The sequence below is a fragment of the Leptonychotes weddellii genome, chromosome 2 (genome assembly GCF_054177405.1).
Source record: "Leptonychotes weddellii isolate Sample4059 chromosome 2, ASM5417740v2, whole genome shotgun sequence".
Lineage (NCBI taxonomy): Eukaryota > Metazoa > Chordata > Mammalia > Carnivora > Phocidae > Leptonychotes > Leptonychotes weddellii.
The window spans coordinates 59,415,677-59,433,761 of record NC_138370.1 but is presented as its reverse complement, the minus strand read 5'-3'; the positions used below and the strand labels follow the sequence as shown (position 1 = coordinate 59,433,761).

The 18,085-nt window shown below is 34.3% G+C and overlaps 1 protein-coding gene across 5 annotated transcripts in view; it reads left to right on the top strand.

Moving 5' to 3' along the window:
* GRIA2 (glutamate ionotropic receptor AMPA type subunit 2) overlaps nt 1–18,085 on the top strand; it is a 145,574-nt gene that overhangs the window by 80,251 nt on the left and 47,238 nt on the right. For all 5 annotated transcript variants that reach the window (XM_006732914.3, XM_081811519.1, XM_081811525.1 and 2 more), the window contains exons 4-6: nt 570–766; nt 4,743–4,796; nt 10,132–10,293. In XM_006732914.3, coding sequence (XP_006732977.1) covers nt 570–766; nt 4,743–4,796; nt 10,132–10,293 — 413 coding nt within the window. The remainder of the gene's footprint in view (nt 1–569; nt 767–4,742; nt 4,797–10,131; nt 10,294–18,085) is intronic.

Genomic DNA, 18,085 nt, shown 5'->3' with positions numbered 1-18,085 from the left:
AAAATATGATGTGACAGAAGGCTGAGGAAAAACAACTGCCGACTGAAAGACAATAGGAGGAAAGATAATAGCCTCATCGAGATTATTGGCTCGTATGCTCACAGAGACTTATGTACATTTGTCTCCCTGAAAATGTTTGCAACCTCTTGAGGATGTTAATATGAAATGATAGACTGTCATATGTAAGGAAACAGTCTTTCCCATTCTGTAAGAGAAAGAAATGTGTGTAATGTCTTTGGATCTCACTTTAACCAAAGGTATCACAGACATTACTCTTCAGTAATATCCAAAAGAAGACAGCTGAGAGAGCTGAAAGAAGGGGAGACTATTTTCTCCCAAACCATGGTTCTTTCCGTCAGAACAACAGCATATAGATAAAAGAGTTTTTGATGTGAAGCGGAAATAATCGATGTTGATAAAGATCATCATTGTAGCTTTTTAGAGGAGTCAACATCCCCTCAGTTGCACAAAAATATCAGCCTTAAAAATATATTTGCTGTCAATTTCACAATGTAATTCTGAGTTATTCAAGTATTTTTGTCAGTCATCATTTTTCTTTGCCTTCCTAGGCTTATCAACACTGCAAGCTGTGCTGGATTCTGCTGCTGAAAAGAAATGGCAAGTGACTGCTATCAATGTGGGAAACATTAACAATGACAAGAAAGATGAGACATACCGATCACTTTTTCAAGATCTGGAGTTAAAAAAGGAACGGCGTGTAATCCTAGACTGTGAACGGGATAAAGTAAACGACATCGTAGACCAGGTTGGCTACTCTCTGTTTTCTAATGGCACCAAGTATAGAATGTGCATGCAGTGTCAGCATTTGCAGTATTTGTGTGAGGTGCTGAACTGCAGTTCTTCCTTTATGGTTTATGTAGGATGCAGCAAAGATCATCAATTAAATTATCTCTGGCTTTGGTTAGCAATAGCAGATGGTCTTCAGTCATGCTGACACATCATATTAATCATTAACTATATTAAATATGTAACTATTGAGTCTTCTGTTTTATATGGTAAGCATTGCCCTAAACTTCGATATTTTTAGTTGGAAATTTAAAATTTAACTTGTTGAACTTTTTAGAGATAAAGGAATAGCTACCAATTAAGTGAAAATAAGGCTGGGGTTCTAAGGGAAACGTGAGTAGTTCATGGCAAAACATGGAGAACGTCAAACATTAGAGCACGGTATGGAATATTAAGCCTATATTGTCTGAATGCATCTGAGTCTTCAGAGAAAGCCTGTATGTAGGAGAGACATAGTCTGTGTTTGATGTTTGAGAAGCTTACTGGACATAAGGATGTTTTATCTGTGCTTACCATACCACCTTGATTCCACTTAAGGTCTTTTAGGATAGGACGGCCATTCAGTAATATCCTAATGATAAAAATAAGATCCACTATATTATATACATAGGTTAAGTGACCAGGGATGTTGGTGAAGCAGCATCATGATTTAATGAGTTAAGATCTGCTTCACTGGGTATCTGCTTCTTTTCCCAACTGATAAATGTGTGTGTGTGTGTGTGTGTGTGTGTGTGTGTGTGTGTGTAGTGGCTGCTAGTTCCTTGGGATAATATAGGACTGGAAGAAAAATATGCAGCTAAGTATGCATTTCTAGGTCTTTCTAGGCTTTGCGGAGAAAATTAATTCACTAATTTGTATAACACAAAGCATTTTGCAAACATGAATGTTGATGCAGCTTTAATTGATATGTAATAATACAGGCCCTAAGACATACAAAATGGATCTTGCATAAAATATTAAATAACTGGATAAAACTAACTTGTTATGAGAAAGAGCTAAATGTTATTTGCCAGAGTGGTGAACATTTCCGTGGAAAAATCTTGATTCCTGTCTCAGGAGATGAAGTTAAGGTTGTTTTTAACCTGAAGGTCTCGTGTTCAAATGTGAACCTCAACAACTCATTTGAATTTCATAGGAGAGTCTCATTAAAACTGAATTTTAATAATAGTTATTAGTCTTTTTGTAAAGAATTTATGTATTCATGGATCATTATAACAAATGTTGGTGAATGTCTATATGAAAATAATTATTTCCAAAACTAGAAGAGGGAAACTATGGAGAAATTGGGAATATATGGAATGGAATGTTTTGAAACAAATATATGATGATTAAATGTCCATATGGACATCCATTCAAAAGGTACAGAGAGTTTGCACATGTATATTGTATTTTCAAAAGACACTCCTGAATTTGTTAAATGAGTGTGTACAATGGTTGGTTGCATCATTCAGCAAACACTAACTGCAGACATCCTTTGTGTCTAGAATTAAATATGCAAAGAAAGGGAAGAATGGGATCTGTACCCCCATTAACCCATGTTTAGAAGGGAAGATAAATTTTACATGTCACACTGTAGTACTACAAGTTAGAAATTCACATACTGGCAGCATTTATCTGGCTTGGGTTCGTTCATTTACTCATTCAATAAATTTCCTTGAGTGTCTGTTTGCCAGACAGGCACTGTGGTGGATCCAAGAAAATAATGTTAAATAAAACAGGCAAAACCCCATTAAGGTGAATATTTATGATATATTTACAGAAATTAATATGCAATTATAATGATGGTATATATATATTTATATATAAATATATATATATTTATATATATATATATATATATATAAATGAAGAGAACAGGATGTTATGAAAAAAATTTAGATTAGGAGATCATGGAAGACCTTTAAGGAAGAGAGTTTACCAAGCAAAAAGTGGGCTTGAAGTACATTTCAAGAAAAGGAAACACTATTTACTTATTCACTCTATCAATACTTATAAGAGAACAGAGGTGATGAAACTTTATTGTTATAATAGCTTAAAGTTAGAAAGAGAATCAATCTTTGTTGATTATGAGTATTTTATCATTCAACAAATCCTTGGAGTTACTTATTTCTGATTGTGATTGGGTGGGAAAAAGGACTCAGCCATCAGAAACATTTAGAAATCAATATAAATTTAGTATTGTTAGTGCAATGTTAATGATTATTATAAAGCAAAAATGTGATAGTATGGTCAACATGAATTCCTATGTAGAGGCAGAGCTAGTAAATTTTCATATCCCCTCCCTTTCTTTCAGTGAACGCTAAACTCAACTACTGCTAGCACCATTTATATGATTTTGTTGTTGTTGTTGTTGTTGTTTGTTTGTTTTTAATTCCCAGAAGGAAGACATACATGATTCAGAAAGTAGAATCAACAGTAAGCAGAATCAACAGATGTCAGTAGAAGTATGAGGGACATAATCAACTCAATTCAAGTGATGCTAATTAATATATTTTTCATGCAGAAGGACATCTTTTCTTCACAATTTTCCTTTCAATACAGAGGGTTCATTTTCTTGGAAACAGCGATTTAGTTGTATTACATAAAAATAGGTTAGAAAATGATATAAGCCCTAACTCTCTTCTAAATAGCTATCACTTAACATCAAAGGGGCATTTGATGGAATCTTTCCTAGGATTTTTGCCCTTGTTATTTAACTAAATGCATTGCTTTGGAGTACCTGACTTTGTCTGGGATAAGGGAAGGTCAGGGAAGTCTTTTCCCAGGAGGTAACATTGGGCTGAGATTCCTTGTGCCTGAAGCATTAATAAGACAAATGATATGGTGGTGGAGAGAGCTTTCCAAGCAGAGGAAATAGAATATGTGAAGTCCTGAGGTGATGGAAGGAAGCCTTTTCATGTACAAAAATACTTAAAAAGAGGGCTGATGAGACTCTAGTATAGAGAATGGAAAAAGAGGGTCTGGAGAAGCTTGCAAGATGATTGGACTTTGTAGCATAAATTAAGGATTTTGTTTATTATGCTACAAGCAATGGGAAGCCATCAAAACTGTGTCATCAGGGAAATGGTTTGAAATTTTGTCTGGATAAATGAGGCTAATGGTTTGAAATTTTGTCTGCAGCCCTGCCATTTCATGCTTTCTATTGGTGTGGCAGTTCTATTAAACATAAAAATTTTATTTGAATATCTAAGTACTAGGACTATAGTGAGGTCATTTCACCAATGTCTACTCTCTTGAATTGCTATAGATCAGTGAAAGGTCACATTGATTCAGTAATGCCCCAAACTGTTGTGAGCATTACCAAGACGACCATATTTATCTTGCCATTGAGTTTTGACTTAGATTTGTGGAGAAAGATTAGCTTCTCTGATGTTTTGCTGCCTCAAACTGGAAATAAAAATGTTCATTTGAACTAAATTGCAAACATTTCAAGACTCTTAAGATGGGAATATTATTTTATAGATTCATATAAGAATTATATGCTTATTAATATTTTTAAAAATTTATGTTCTACTATAAGTTTGAGTGTCGATGTGTGAATATAAAATCTCAGGTGTTGGTTTCAGCTGTCTAATGTTTTAGAAAAATAGCTTTTGTAGGAATAAAATTGTAACTTATTATGGATTCAATATTCTTTTCATTTTACATTTCTTAAAATCTTGTGACCTTATTTTCACTGTTGACTAAACTGAAGTAATTATTTGTTCAGTTATTGACTTCTTGAAAGATAGCATTTATAAAGCACTAAAATGTATTGTTACTTTTTTCTGAGAGAAATATTCTCTGGATTTGATAATTGTATTTTGTCAAGTAGGACTCATCATAGAATATCAGAAAATAAAATTCCACTTTTTTCCTCAATTGGGTCATAACATCAATAATTTTAATTTATATTATTTGCATGTATTAAATAATTGTTTCTTTATCTTTGTTAGGTTATTACCATTGGAAAACATGTTAAAGGTTACCATTATATCATTGCAAATCTGGTAGGTGAATTAATTGATATTTATAATTTTAATAGAGTTACTTATAAAATAGTTTTGAATGACCAGCATTTATCAGTGTTATTTTTAAAAACATATCTTGATTATATTGATCAATTAGAAGTGATAATATTTTTCTGAGTTTGTGTTTTAGACTCACTTCCCACTTTACATTTTCTAATCAATTTCCTATTATAAGTGATGTAAGAAATATTTGACAAACTTTATAAATTGTCTTAGAAGGCATATTTAATTATCGAAAAGTTTTCAAAAATATATAAAGTTTAGTTGTTCAAATTTCCTCTTGTTTCTCACTATCACAGTGTTTTATAATTTTTCCCTCTGTGCATTCCTTTAAAGTTTTTAGTAAATATAGTATCTGAAATAAATGCACATTTGGGAGAATACATCAGTGAAAAATTAAAGCTGCAAATGTCAAGAATATTAATATATTATTATTTATTTCTGATTTTCTATTTAATATGTAAGCAACACAATGAAATTAAATCCCTGTACCTGATCACTTTTTCATTGGGATTTCTGTCAAATTACGATTTTACTGAATATCCAACTGGTTAGTTGTATCTCCCTCTCTTAAGTATAATCAGAGCCAATTTAGAATTATTGTTAGATATTTTTTTCAAAATAGTTTTCAGATCAGTAGTAAAATGACCTTAATCCTTTACCGTTGCAAAAGTTTATGTTCTTTGAGGAAGTATGATCTTACTGGACTGAGAAAACTGCCCTCCCCAAACTCAGGAAGATAATGAGAAAAGGAAGGAAAAAATGAGAACTTATTCTAAATAGCATAATAGGACTCTGAAAAGGTTTCATATTTACCCAAATGTAGAATTCTTTCTTTATTTTTTTTCTTTTGTTTGTTTGTTTGTTTATTTAGAAAGAGAGAGGGAGAGAGAAAGAGGGAACAAGGCTAAGGGCAGAGGGAGAGGGAGAGGGAGAGAGAGAATTCCAAGCAGGCTCTATGCTCAGCATCATGGAGCCCTACTCGGGGCTTGAGGTCTTGACCCTGAGATCATGACCTGAGCCGAACCAAGAGTCAGCAGCTTAGCCCACTGAGCCCAGGCACCCCTGTAGATTTGTTTCTGTAGGTGGTTTCTGAAATATTAGATTGTTATATCAGAAGACATTCTTTCTAGTAATGATGGAAAAAAAAAAAGAACTTTACAACTGATAGATACTGTTTTCACTAGAAGGTGGCACCAGTGATTTAGAATATTAAATCTCAAACCTGCATGTTATTAGTAGAAGTTGATTGTTCAGATAAAACTTCTGTTTACCAATGAAATTGCTAACTACTATAAAATTCATTAGAATTTATCCATTAATATGATATTATAGATCCTAAATGACCCCCTACCAGAGAAGCAAGGGTTAAAATAGATGAAGCTCTGTATTCACTCTCTTCAGAGCCACATTCTGTGCAAAGAACAGCCTGGACAGTCAGTCCCCTGTGTGAATTGTGCCATTTGATGAACAACACAGAGCCACATTGAAAGCCGTGATCTTTAAAAATGTCCAGATGGAGAAGATTATATTGGAACATTGAGAAATAATGACAGAAGGTAGCTCATCAATTTGAGAGTTGATATCTGATGCTATGAAAAGGAAAGAAATGTACGGATGACCAAAGTAAAAAAAAATAAAAAAATAGAAAACAAGAGCCTGCTACTGTCATGCTTCTAGGGAGGAACATACCTAGTATTTTATCTGAATTCAAATTCTGCTTTTCCATTTCTGAATACTTGGTATCTTCACCATATGGAACTTCTAGTGAATCAGTAAGTTCAAAGAATCTGAGGAGTGCTGCAGTTTCTGAGAACTTAGAGCTTGAAAATTTCACTGACATTTAAAATTGAAGAATGCCATTCAGAGTTGAAGAGCTTTCATCTTCCAAACTCTTGGTTTGAGATGTCCCCCTTCCCCTGTCCAGGGTCTAATGAGTGTTAAAGGAGGTGGCTATAAAAGGTAGAAAAGTCCTCAGATACCATTATTGATGAATTTCCTCAGGAATTGGTAATGCTTGATTAGGCTCCCAAAACACAGATTGTGATTAAGTTCCTGATATAGCATTTAAAAGGATAATTTTTACATAAAGTGATGAAGAAGTGGTCATGAAGGGATCCAGTTCTCATTTCTTCAACCCATAGATATGGACAGAAAGTACTGCAATCCATCGCCACCTGCCTACCTTACAGTGAAGCACATTTGTCAAGGAGCCTCCCCCATGCACATGGAAATTCCAAGAAATGTTTTAGTGTCTAAGTGTTAAATAGCCAAAGAGAATCAGGCATTTGAGAAAAGTCTGGTCCATGAAGGATGTAATACAAAACAAACAAATAAATAAATGAATAAATAAACAGAAACAGGGCAGGCAGAAAATACAATAAAAATGTTTAAAATTGTAATGAGTATCTGCAGAGAAAGAGAAGAAAATTAACTATCCATAAAGAAGGGGGAATAATGAAGGGGGGGGAATTGGAGGGGGAGACGAAACATGAGAGACTATGGACTCTGAGAAACAAACTGAGGGTTCTAGAGGGGAGGGCATTGGGGGGATGGGTTAGCCTGGTGATGGGTATTAAAGAGGGCACGTACTGAATGGAGCACTGGGTGTTATACACAAACAATGAATCATGGAACACTACATCAAAAATTAATGATGTAATGTATGGTGATTAACATAACATAATAAAATTAAATTAAATTAAAAAAAGAGAGAAAGTATGTTATGAAAAAGAAAAAAAAACTCAGGGAATAAGAAAGACCTATGGGAAGTTTTTTTTTTTTTTCTAGAATAACAAGTAAAATTATATGACTTTGATGATAAGGTTAAGAAAAATCTTCCAGAGTATGTAACAAAATGACAATACAATATGAAGTGGTGTGTGCAGGGAATTTGTGAGGAACTTAGATGTTTAATCTAAGAGTTACAATATCTTAATACTAGGCATTCTAGAAAGACAGAATAGTGAAGACAGGGGAAAGAGACTATCAAAGAGCATTCAGAAAAATTCCCAGTACTCAATGACACAAATATGCCCATTGAGTACACAAAACAATGAAAGAAGAGAGACTTCTTTCACGTTTCAAAGAAAATGTCGTCATGAAATTTCAGAGATCAATAGAAGATCTTAAAAGTTTCGGACAGATGGGAGGTGGAGGCAGAGAGGAGTATGAAGCAGGTCACATAAAAAAGTAATTAGAAATAATGACATTGTATTTTTCAATAGGAACAATAAAAGTCAGATTATGAGAGTCTCAACCTAAAATTCGGTACCCAGCCAAAATAATCAAGTGTCAGAGCAAAATGAAGATATCTTGAGACATTCAGTGTCTCAAGAAATTTACCTCCAATGTGTCTGAGGAAAGTATTGAGGGCTCTGGAAGAAGAAGGGAGTAAAACATAAGAGAATAGTGATCCAGGAAGTGGGCGAACAAGTCGGAAACATGGTGAATGGACACTCCAGAGGAACAGTTGCAGAGGAGATGGAAAGAGGCACCAATTCAGAAGGTCTCCTGCCAATTAAATATTCAGAAAAAAGAGAAACAGATTACTTGATGTGTTTGATATTACTTAAAAAAATTTACTTATATAAACATGAAAAGTTCTCATGGAGCAACTAGAGAAAAATAAGGATAGGTATATAAAACTATAGTAGTGAAAAAAAATGAAGCAATTATTAACGTCAGACCTGGGTGGCTCAGTTGGTTAAGTGCCCGACTCTTGATTTCCACTCAGGTCATGATCTCAGGGTTCTGAGATCGAGCCTTGCCTCTGTGCTGAACTTGGAGCCTGCTTAAGATTCTCTCTCTCTCGGGGCGCCTGGGTGGCTCAGTTGGTTAAGCGACTGCCTTCAGCTCGGGTCATGATCCTGGAGTCCCTGGATCGAGTCCCGCATCGGGCTCCCTGCTCGGCAGGGAGTCTGCTTCTCCCTCTGACCCTCCCCCCTCTCATGTGCTTGCTCTTTCTCATTCTCTCTCTCTCTCAAATAAATAAATAAAATCTTTAAAAAAAAAAAAAAAAAAAAAAGATTCTCTCTCTCTCTGTCTCTCCCCCTCAACTTGTGCTCTCTCTCTCTTAAAAAAAAAAAAACGAAAGAAGGAAAATGCAGTCCTACCACATTATTTGACTTTGTTCTGAATAATAAAATTATAAATACGAAAACCATGAACATGGAAATGAGTGAACAGGTAAATGTGAATGAATTACATACTCATCTGACATAAGCAGAAACTCAATAAAAAATATCTAAAATGGATAAATTAAAAAGAATAGTGAAAAGGTGTCATACAGAAATATGGAGGTAAATATATGAAAAACAAAAATTACTGAAATTTATTGTTTTGAAGCAGCTTAACTGGAGCATGGGTGGGGCAGAGCAGAAAAGCTGTGACTTTTGTTCTATATATTCTTGCACTATTTGCATTATTTTAATGAAAAGAAAAACCAAAATAATGAGCTAATAACAAAGTAATTATCCTTCTTCACACAAATAGTATTAAAATATGTTTTTTAATATCAATAACAAAGAAAAGATTCTCCTGTATTTTGGATTCAGGGATGTTTTCAATCCTATGCAGAATAATAAGGAGTAAATGTATAAGGTAAAAATATTTATTATTGTGATTTATTAAAATTGTGATTTCATCTTTGAGAGGATGTACTCTCAAATTGAGATAGAATTTATGACAGCACAATATTTGAAATCAATGGAAGCACCACATGATAGTTTTACTAATGACTGAATTCATTCTAATAATGAAAGTGATTGATTTTTAAACTTTCATATATGTTATAAAAAATTAAGTTGCATACTTAATATGAAATTATATGACTGTTCTCAAATAATGACTAGGCATTTAGTACTTTCCATTCTCCTTTTAAAGATGTTTTATCACCTGAGAGAATGAACAATTTAAATAGGAATAACTTGCTTACCATTTTGTAGCTCTTGGGAACTAGCTTTATGTTATTGAGTATCTCTAACTCTATGGTAGTGCTCTGTTGTAGATTGAATAAATAAAACCAGTATATATATATATATATATACTTATAACAGTATTTCTCAATAAAATAGAGAGCTTTTATGTGAGTACAATCAATAAAAAATCATTGATTAAAGATCCACTGTGATGCCAAGATGGCAGTAGGTACTGGTTCAGAATATTGGCTGTAAATACACAAACATTTACTCTAGGCTTTTTATCGCTCATGTGTTCTTTGACATTTGTAAAACCACAATGTATAGAGTTATTTGGTAAATGTTAAGTTCTCTTTGATTCTCAGGAAAGCCTGACATACGTTTTCTATGTCTAGGGATTTACTGATGGAGACCTATTAAAAATTCAGTTTGGAGGCGCAAATGTCTCTGGATTTCAAATAGTGGACTATGATGATTCCCTGGTATCCAAATTTATAGAAAGATGGTCAACACTGGAAGAAAAAGAATACCCTGGAGCACACACAACTACAATTAAGGTATATCTCTATCTACTAATATGTACATTTACATCTGTGTCTATATATCTGTATCTTTATCTATCCATTTCTAACTGCTGACAGGTAGCCTGTTCTCTGGGACACTCTAGGAAGAAGATAAAAATCTTAATTTGTTTTAGTAACTAAAAACAATAAATGCTTTATGCAATCAAACAAGGAATCTTTGAATTCTAAATGCAGTGCACTATTCTGATATGAGCAATGCCCGGACTCATCTTTTATTCTCCATGGGTTTGGACTTCCCTTGTTTATTCAACATATTTTATTATTCATACACCTACATGCATATATTTACCACTAAATATTAAATGTTTCTGCTGTTGATAAGAAGCGCTTTTTCCCTTCTGTTGGTCACCTTATTGACAGCAGAGATAAGAGTGGATCATAGAGTGAGTGGAATGAGAGGATCACATTCTTTATTAAACTAGACTTACAAAAAGTAAGAGCAAAAATTGCAAAGCATTTCAAATGCAGAGTGATTTTGTTTGTTTATTTGTGTATTATCAAGCAGATTGTGTATGAACCTGTCAGGGATAGTGTTATTTCAGTTGCTCTCCCTGTTTATACATCAGGCAGAGGTTTTTTCATTGTTGTTTTCTGCACCTAATGGAAAAAGAAAAAAGATATGGTTGTTTGGCTTTAAATTTGTGTCTGACTGTGAGACTGGCCCTAGGTAAGGATTAAAAGCATTGAATTCTCTACTTTTGGGTATATAAATGGATCCTGTTAATTTTAAGTTAAATTCATGAAAGCATCTCATAGAATGTTAAAGAATAGCCCAGAGTTCATTTTTTCTCAAAACTAGATGACTTCTTGTTTGGTGACCTTGACTGATACTCAACATGTACATGGTTTATAACAGTACTTTGGGCTTGTAGGGGTACCTTCAGGTAGCAAAGCTGATGAGAAGACAAATGGACATCTAGTCTTTTCATTGGTGTCAGGGTGTGTCTCCACCTGCTGCTCTCATTCTGTGGAATTTCAGGGTTCCATCCATTCCAAGGTGGTGCCTTTTAAGCTTTCTGATGAAGATTGCATGTGGCATTCATCACCAAATAGAACTAACATGTTCCTTTTGAATACTCGATTAGTCATCGTGTTCCTACCATTGCTGTCTACTGTGAGAAGGATGAGAGCAAAATGAGATGACTATTTTCTCATGGAAGTCATATCATTATTGAAGTGCATGGTCATGTAACAAAATGCAAGGCAAATTTGGGGTATGAGAGATCTAGCAATGCATTCTGTTAACATTTTCACCAAAACCTAGCTCTAGATTTCACTCTGTTGGGAGCTTGCTCCCTTCCTGCTGTAGCACTTAAAAAACAAAAACAAAAACAAAAACAAAAAAAAGAATCTCATTTTGATAATCCCCAGTCGAATGGAGGAGACTAACATGTCAATTAGCAAACGTAACAGAGAATGATGTGTGTAAAATATGCCAGCTCCCCAGCATATGATTAGGACAGTATGGAGGAAGGGATGTTAAGGAGGACTCTCCAGAGGTGGGGCATCTAGGCAGGGCTTTGCACGTGGTTGAGCAGGAGAAAAAGTATGGGAGGGTGCTGGGAAAAGAGCCTGTACACAGACTCAAAGTGATACAAGAGCATGACAGAGTCAGGGAACTGTAGTTTTTCTTCTGTTTTTTGTTGTTGTTTGTTTGTTTTGTTTTGATTTCTCCGCTGTAAAAATTTAAAATATTTGGGTTGGATGGGAGATGAACATTTTATGGGAGTTACCAAGAGATAAGGCTCTTCAAATGTCAACAGATATAAAAGATAGGAATTACAGGACAGGGCTTTCACGATTTTTGTTTGTTCCATGGGCAGAAGAAAGGAAGAAAAACTAGTTGGGGGACGATATAGTATTTTCTAATATAAACAAGTAGCATATCTTTGATATATGATCCGTTTAAGGAAGGAAAGCAAGAATATTTCCTAATGAGATTATTTCTTTCTATGTTGTCTTTGGGTCATTGACTGTACCAGGTACATTGCCTGATAATTTAAATCACGTTTTATTATCACCACAATAAAAACTTACAGGCATAAAAATCTGTAAAAACGCAATTCATTACATGAAATTCTCTGCATGGTTAGGCTTTGGAAATAATATAAATTATTTCAAGTTGTAGGAATATTAAATAAATGATTGTTTTAAAGTTTTTGTCTCCTCCAAAAGTTAACAAAGCTTCCATAGTTTCTTAATTAAAATCATTCTTATTCAATAAATACAAGTAAAATATAAATGTTTCAATGTTTCACATATTTTAATAACCACAAAATATAAATTACAAATGTTAAATTTATTCATTCTTCTACTCTGTACAAAAAATAACTCTAGAGTCATGGTACTGAGATTTTAAATCTGACTCACCAATTTGCTAATTTCAGGCAACATTCATTTATCAATCCATTTATCCATTCAATACATATTTATTGAGTTTTTACTCTGCAAGCTGGCACTGTTCTAAATGTCAGAGAAATGACAAAGTTCTAGTCTGAGAGCATTAAGGAACTACCAGAAGAAAGTGATTATCATGGTTTTGATACAGGAAGATTACTGGCTACCCCCTCTTTTGCAACATTGTCTGCTGACAATAGATTGTAGGGTGTACATCTGATGGCAGGTGAGCTTTTAGGAAGATCACAAACAATCCAGGCAGCCGATGCAACTGATCATGGTTGTTTGAACTGTGGTGATGGCACCAGGGTGGAGGGAAATCAATGGGTTTGCTATAATTGCCAATTATTTCAGATTTCTTTATTTGTAAACAAAAAAATTATTGCAGAAATCATAGCCTTTCATTATATAGTAATATAAATTCAGTTGAAAGGTATCTGTGGGTTAAAAACAAGATTCGGAAAGGCAGTCTGCCTCCTGACCCCAATCTACTACAGTGCTTTACACACAGTACACACACAGTAGATATTGGTTGAAACGAAAAATATAAAGAAACCCTTTGAAAATAACAAATCACTGAGAAAGAAAAAAAAGTAATTATCATTGCTATGAAATTTGGTTAAAATTTCTGTGCTAACATTTGTTATGTCCTTTTACTCAGTCCTGGCAGAAAAGTAGTGTTATTTTACCTGATGAACTGTAGGATGACTTTAGTCATCAGACCCGAACCATCATGGCACCTAGATTTAAATGGGACAGTTAAAGTGACCATTTTACCTTCCTTAAAAAATGTTTCAAAAGTGGCAGATAATAAAGATGATTTGCCACTCTCTCAAAAATAATTTACAAATATTTCTACTTTTAGATAGATTTTCAGTGTTTTCGGTGTCTTCAGCAACTTGCAAGATGATAGCTATCCATTCTGCCTTGTCATATTGACAATCTGAACCTTAGTTCAATTTCTGTGTCTGTGATGTTCTGCTGTTCTGCCGAAGTTGAGGGATTCAACACTGATGCGTGACCGTGACTGATATTTTTGTGGCACTTTAAATAATGGTTTTCCCACCAGAATCTCATTTCAGTCAGGAAATGACTTAAAGCGCAGACTCAAACTTTTTTAATTGCTGTCCTAAGAGAGTTATTAGGCCTGTCTGAAAATAGCGTCATCTTTTTCAGTTCAGTAATTAGCGCTGTGCGTTATATAGTACCCTGCTGGCTTAATAGAATTAATTCTGCTTCTTGAACATTTTAACTGACCAAAACCACTGCTGACACATTGGCATCCCTACTCCTAATATTAAAGTATTTTGTCACACAATAGCCTAAAGGCTTGACATGTTTAGTTTCTTATATTCTATGGCTTGGAAAGTATATAAATGGTTGAAATAAGCCCATAAATTAAAATTTTGATATTGGGGGTACTTGGGTGGCTCAGTCGGTTAAGCGTCTGCCTTGTCTCAGGTCATGATCCCAGGATCCTTGGATAGAGTCCCATGTCATCTCCCTGCTCAACGGGAGTCTCCTCCCTCTCCCTCTGCTGCTCCCTCCCCACCCCCCGGGCTCACACTCTCTTGAGCGCTCTCTCTCAGATAAATATGTAAAATATTTAAAAACATAAAAGAAATAATAAAAAAATAAAATGAAGTTATGATATTGGTAAAAATAATTGAAAAAATAATATATTGTACTATTTAAACGTATATTACAGCATTAAAAGTAAAAAGGCATTACTACTATTTGTAATACTAATGCAGGATATCTGGATTCATCTCATTTCCACATTTCTTCATCTGTAAAGGGAATAAGTTTTGGTGATGTGTAAGATTTCTCCCAAATCTCTAATTCCGTGATTATGGTGAAGTGTTAATTTAGGCACTTAATAAAACATATACTAACAGTTCTAATTTTCGCTGAATCTGTGACATCGCAACTGGTTCCTCTGTCTCCCAAAAATTGTAGTGACTTGCAGGCAGTCATCTCTTAACTCCAGATATCGAAATCAAATCCTAAAATATCTTGGAACATATTTGCTTATTTTTCCTGGATTATAAAAGATGAGGAATTTTCACTTTGTTAGACGATTCCTAGGAAGTGGGGAGAGTTCTGGAGGAATTTATGCAACCAACAAAATAAAAGACCTGTCTCTAAGAAAGTCTGTACCTACTGACGGGTGAATCAAAGCCAATGTTTTGATTTGAGTATCTTTTTTCCATCTTGATGAATCTAATTAGTTTTATCTGAAAATTTGAGTGCTTAAGTGAATGCAAAGTTTCAGAATGTAAAAGTCTTTGTCCTGAAGCAACACTCAGTCAGGGTCAGTAGCCAATCTGGATAGTTTAGGTAAAATATGTTGTTTTTAATGTATTCCTTTCACATGAAGAGTCTTTCTTCACAGTGGCTTAAAATTATTTTTATTACTCATAAAGAATAATAAAGGATGTTAATTTTGGTTTCTTGCCAACAGAGCTGGTTTTCTCACCCTTGGAAATGCGTGCTTACTAAAGATGTTGATTTTTTTTTAATTTTGTAATTACGATTTAACTTTTTTAGAGCAGTTTAAGGTTCACCGCAACATTGAGCAAAAAATACCAAGAATTCCTATATACCACTGCCCCCACACATGCATAGTGTCCTCCAATATCTGCTTCACTCACCAGAGTGATTCGTTTGTTAGAATTGATGAACCTACATTGTCATCATAATTACCCAAAGTCCATATTTTACATTATGGTTCACTCTTAATGTACATCCTATAGTTTGGGACAAATGTATAATAACATGCTTCCATCATTATAGTCTCATAGTGAATATTTTCACTACTCTAAAAATCTTCTGTGCTCTGCCTATTCATCTTTCCTCTCACTCCTAGCAAACATGGATCTTTTTACTGTCTCTGTAGTTTTGCCTTTTCCAGAATGTCACATAATTGGAATTATACAGTATGTAGCCTTTCTAGATTGGCTTTTTTTCACTTAGTAATATACATTCAAGGTTCCTCCATGTCTTTTCATGGCTTGGTAGCTCACTCCTTTTTAGCACTGATAATATTCCATTACCTGGATGTACCATTCACTTACTGAAGGACATCCTGGTTGCTTCCAAGTTTCAGCAGTTATGAATAAAGCTACCACGAATATCTGTGCACTGTTTTTTGAGTGGACCTATGGCTTTGACTCCTTTGGGTAAATACCAAATAGTACAATTGCTGCATCATATGGTAAGAGTATGTTTAGTTTTGTAAGAAACTGCCAAATTGTCTCCCAAAATGGCTGTACCACTTTGCATTCTTCTTTTTTTTTATTGTTATGTGAATCACCATACATTACATCATTAGTTTTTGATGTAGTGTTCCATGATTCATTGTTTGCATATAACACCCAGTGCTCCATGCAGTACGTGCCCTCTTTAATACCCATCACCAGGCTAATTCTAACTAGCAATGAATGAGAGTTCCTGTTGCTCCATTGATGTTGAGTTTCTGTGAAGATATTGTGACTTTATGCAGTGAAGTTTCAAAGGGCATATATTCAACAAGCTTAAACAGCTTTATCACAGACACCTCTTTTGCAGAGGGTAGACTGCAATTAAATTTGAAATTAAGACAAGTGAATAAACAAGTTTATAATGTATTTCCAATACTGTTTTTTTTTTTTAATGGCTCTTGTTGATTCTTGGTCATTGCCCAAAATCTAGAAAGAGAGGAAGAAGAAAGAAAGAAAGAAGAAAGAAAAGAAAAGAAAGAAAGAAAGAAGGAAGGAAGGAAAGAAAGAGACTTTCTAAAGTTTTTCTTATAGGTTTACTTATTTTTCCTAGAGCTCGTCTTTTTTGATCATTTTGATAATGTGATAAAATGTAGAAATTGAGAATTATATTGTAAGATTCTCTAGGGAAATATCATCAGCGTACAATAATTTCAATCAAATAAGTGATGCCATTTAAAAAATGAGTATATAAAATTTGTCAGGCCATAAAACTTTTAACAACCCAAAGTATGTTACACAGAACATTATTTTTATGAAAAGTAATTGGCATTAAGAAATTTTTAAAATGGTAATTTGTTTGGACAATGAATGTTCTTCAGACAAAGCTAAACTGGAATTGTTACTCAAGATTTCTTAGGGCCTTTAATAAGCCAATGTGAGAATCAGTTTCTGAATTTATTCATTCACGGACTCTTTTGTAGATTAGGATAGTGGTTTTCAAAACAGCAAAAAAAAAGCTAGTTTTATACCAGGATAGACAGTAATAAAAGGAAAAAAGAAAGCAAAAATGCTGGTCAATAACTTGTATTTTGGGGCATACTTTATAAGTCACCTGGCTTCTCATTTCCTGTAACTGTACTCATTTGATGTGGTGTTTGCCAAACAAGGGGACCCATTGTCCCAGTGTGCGTGGTACTGAGGAGTTGCCTGGGACTGGAGACTTGCTGCCTAAAACAGGGATAGTACCTGGCAAACCAAGACGGTTGGTCACCGTCATTGCTCCAGAATCACAGAGATCTGGATTCAAACTCCACCTTAATTTTTTTTGTGACCCTGGGCAAAACATAACCTGTTAACTTGGAATCTTCATCTATAAAACTGGAGTAAAAATATTTGTTGCATAGAATTTTTAAAAAGGACTTATGAGGAAACCACCCAGCTCAGGTTTGACTTGGTCAACATGAGTTCTTTTTTCCTCACCAGCTTTTCCAGTAATACTATGACATAGAAGAGGCTTTGCTTTACTTATTTCATTGGTAAGAAACCTTGGGCACTTTAACTTACCCAAGGCAGCTGAGCAGTAAATGATAAAATCAGGACTTGGGCCCTGTCTTCTGATGATACATTCAATGCTTTCTAAACTATATACAATTCAATTTCAAGTGTCAAGGAAAATTTGGAAAGTGGCCTTTCATAGTAAGTTTTTAGCACTTTCATAAACTGTAAAGTCTAGTACATTTTTTTGAATATTTTTTAGCACAGTGCAGATGATATATGTTTAGGAATAGGTGCTATCATAATAATGACCCATAAAATGTAGCGTATTTATCCTTTTTGTATGTTGCTTAAATTCTAAGTGTACATAGAACTTCTTTTCATTCCCTCTTTTTGTTGGCTGGAGGAATATTGTTTTCTGGTTCCAGTGATTACAGTAATGTATTACTGAATAATGTCTGATGACTATTGGGCAGACCAAACATGTTTAAAATGCATATTTCATTTTGTATTTGAAAAATAAGTCTCAATAAATACACATTTAAGATGGAATAAAAAGTGCATTTGGAAAATGGACCATAAAAACATTTTCCCAGATTTTTTCTTAAAGTGTGGATATGATGCGATCGTGATACAGCACTGTAAAACATAATGGCCCCCCACTGAATTAT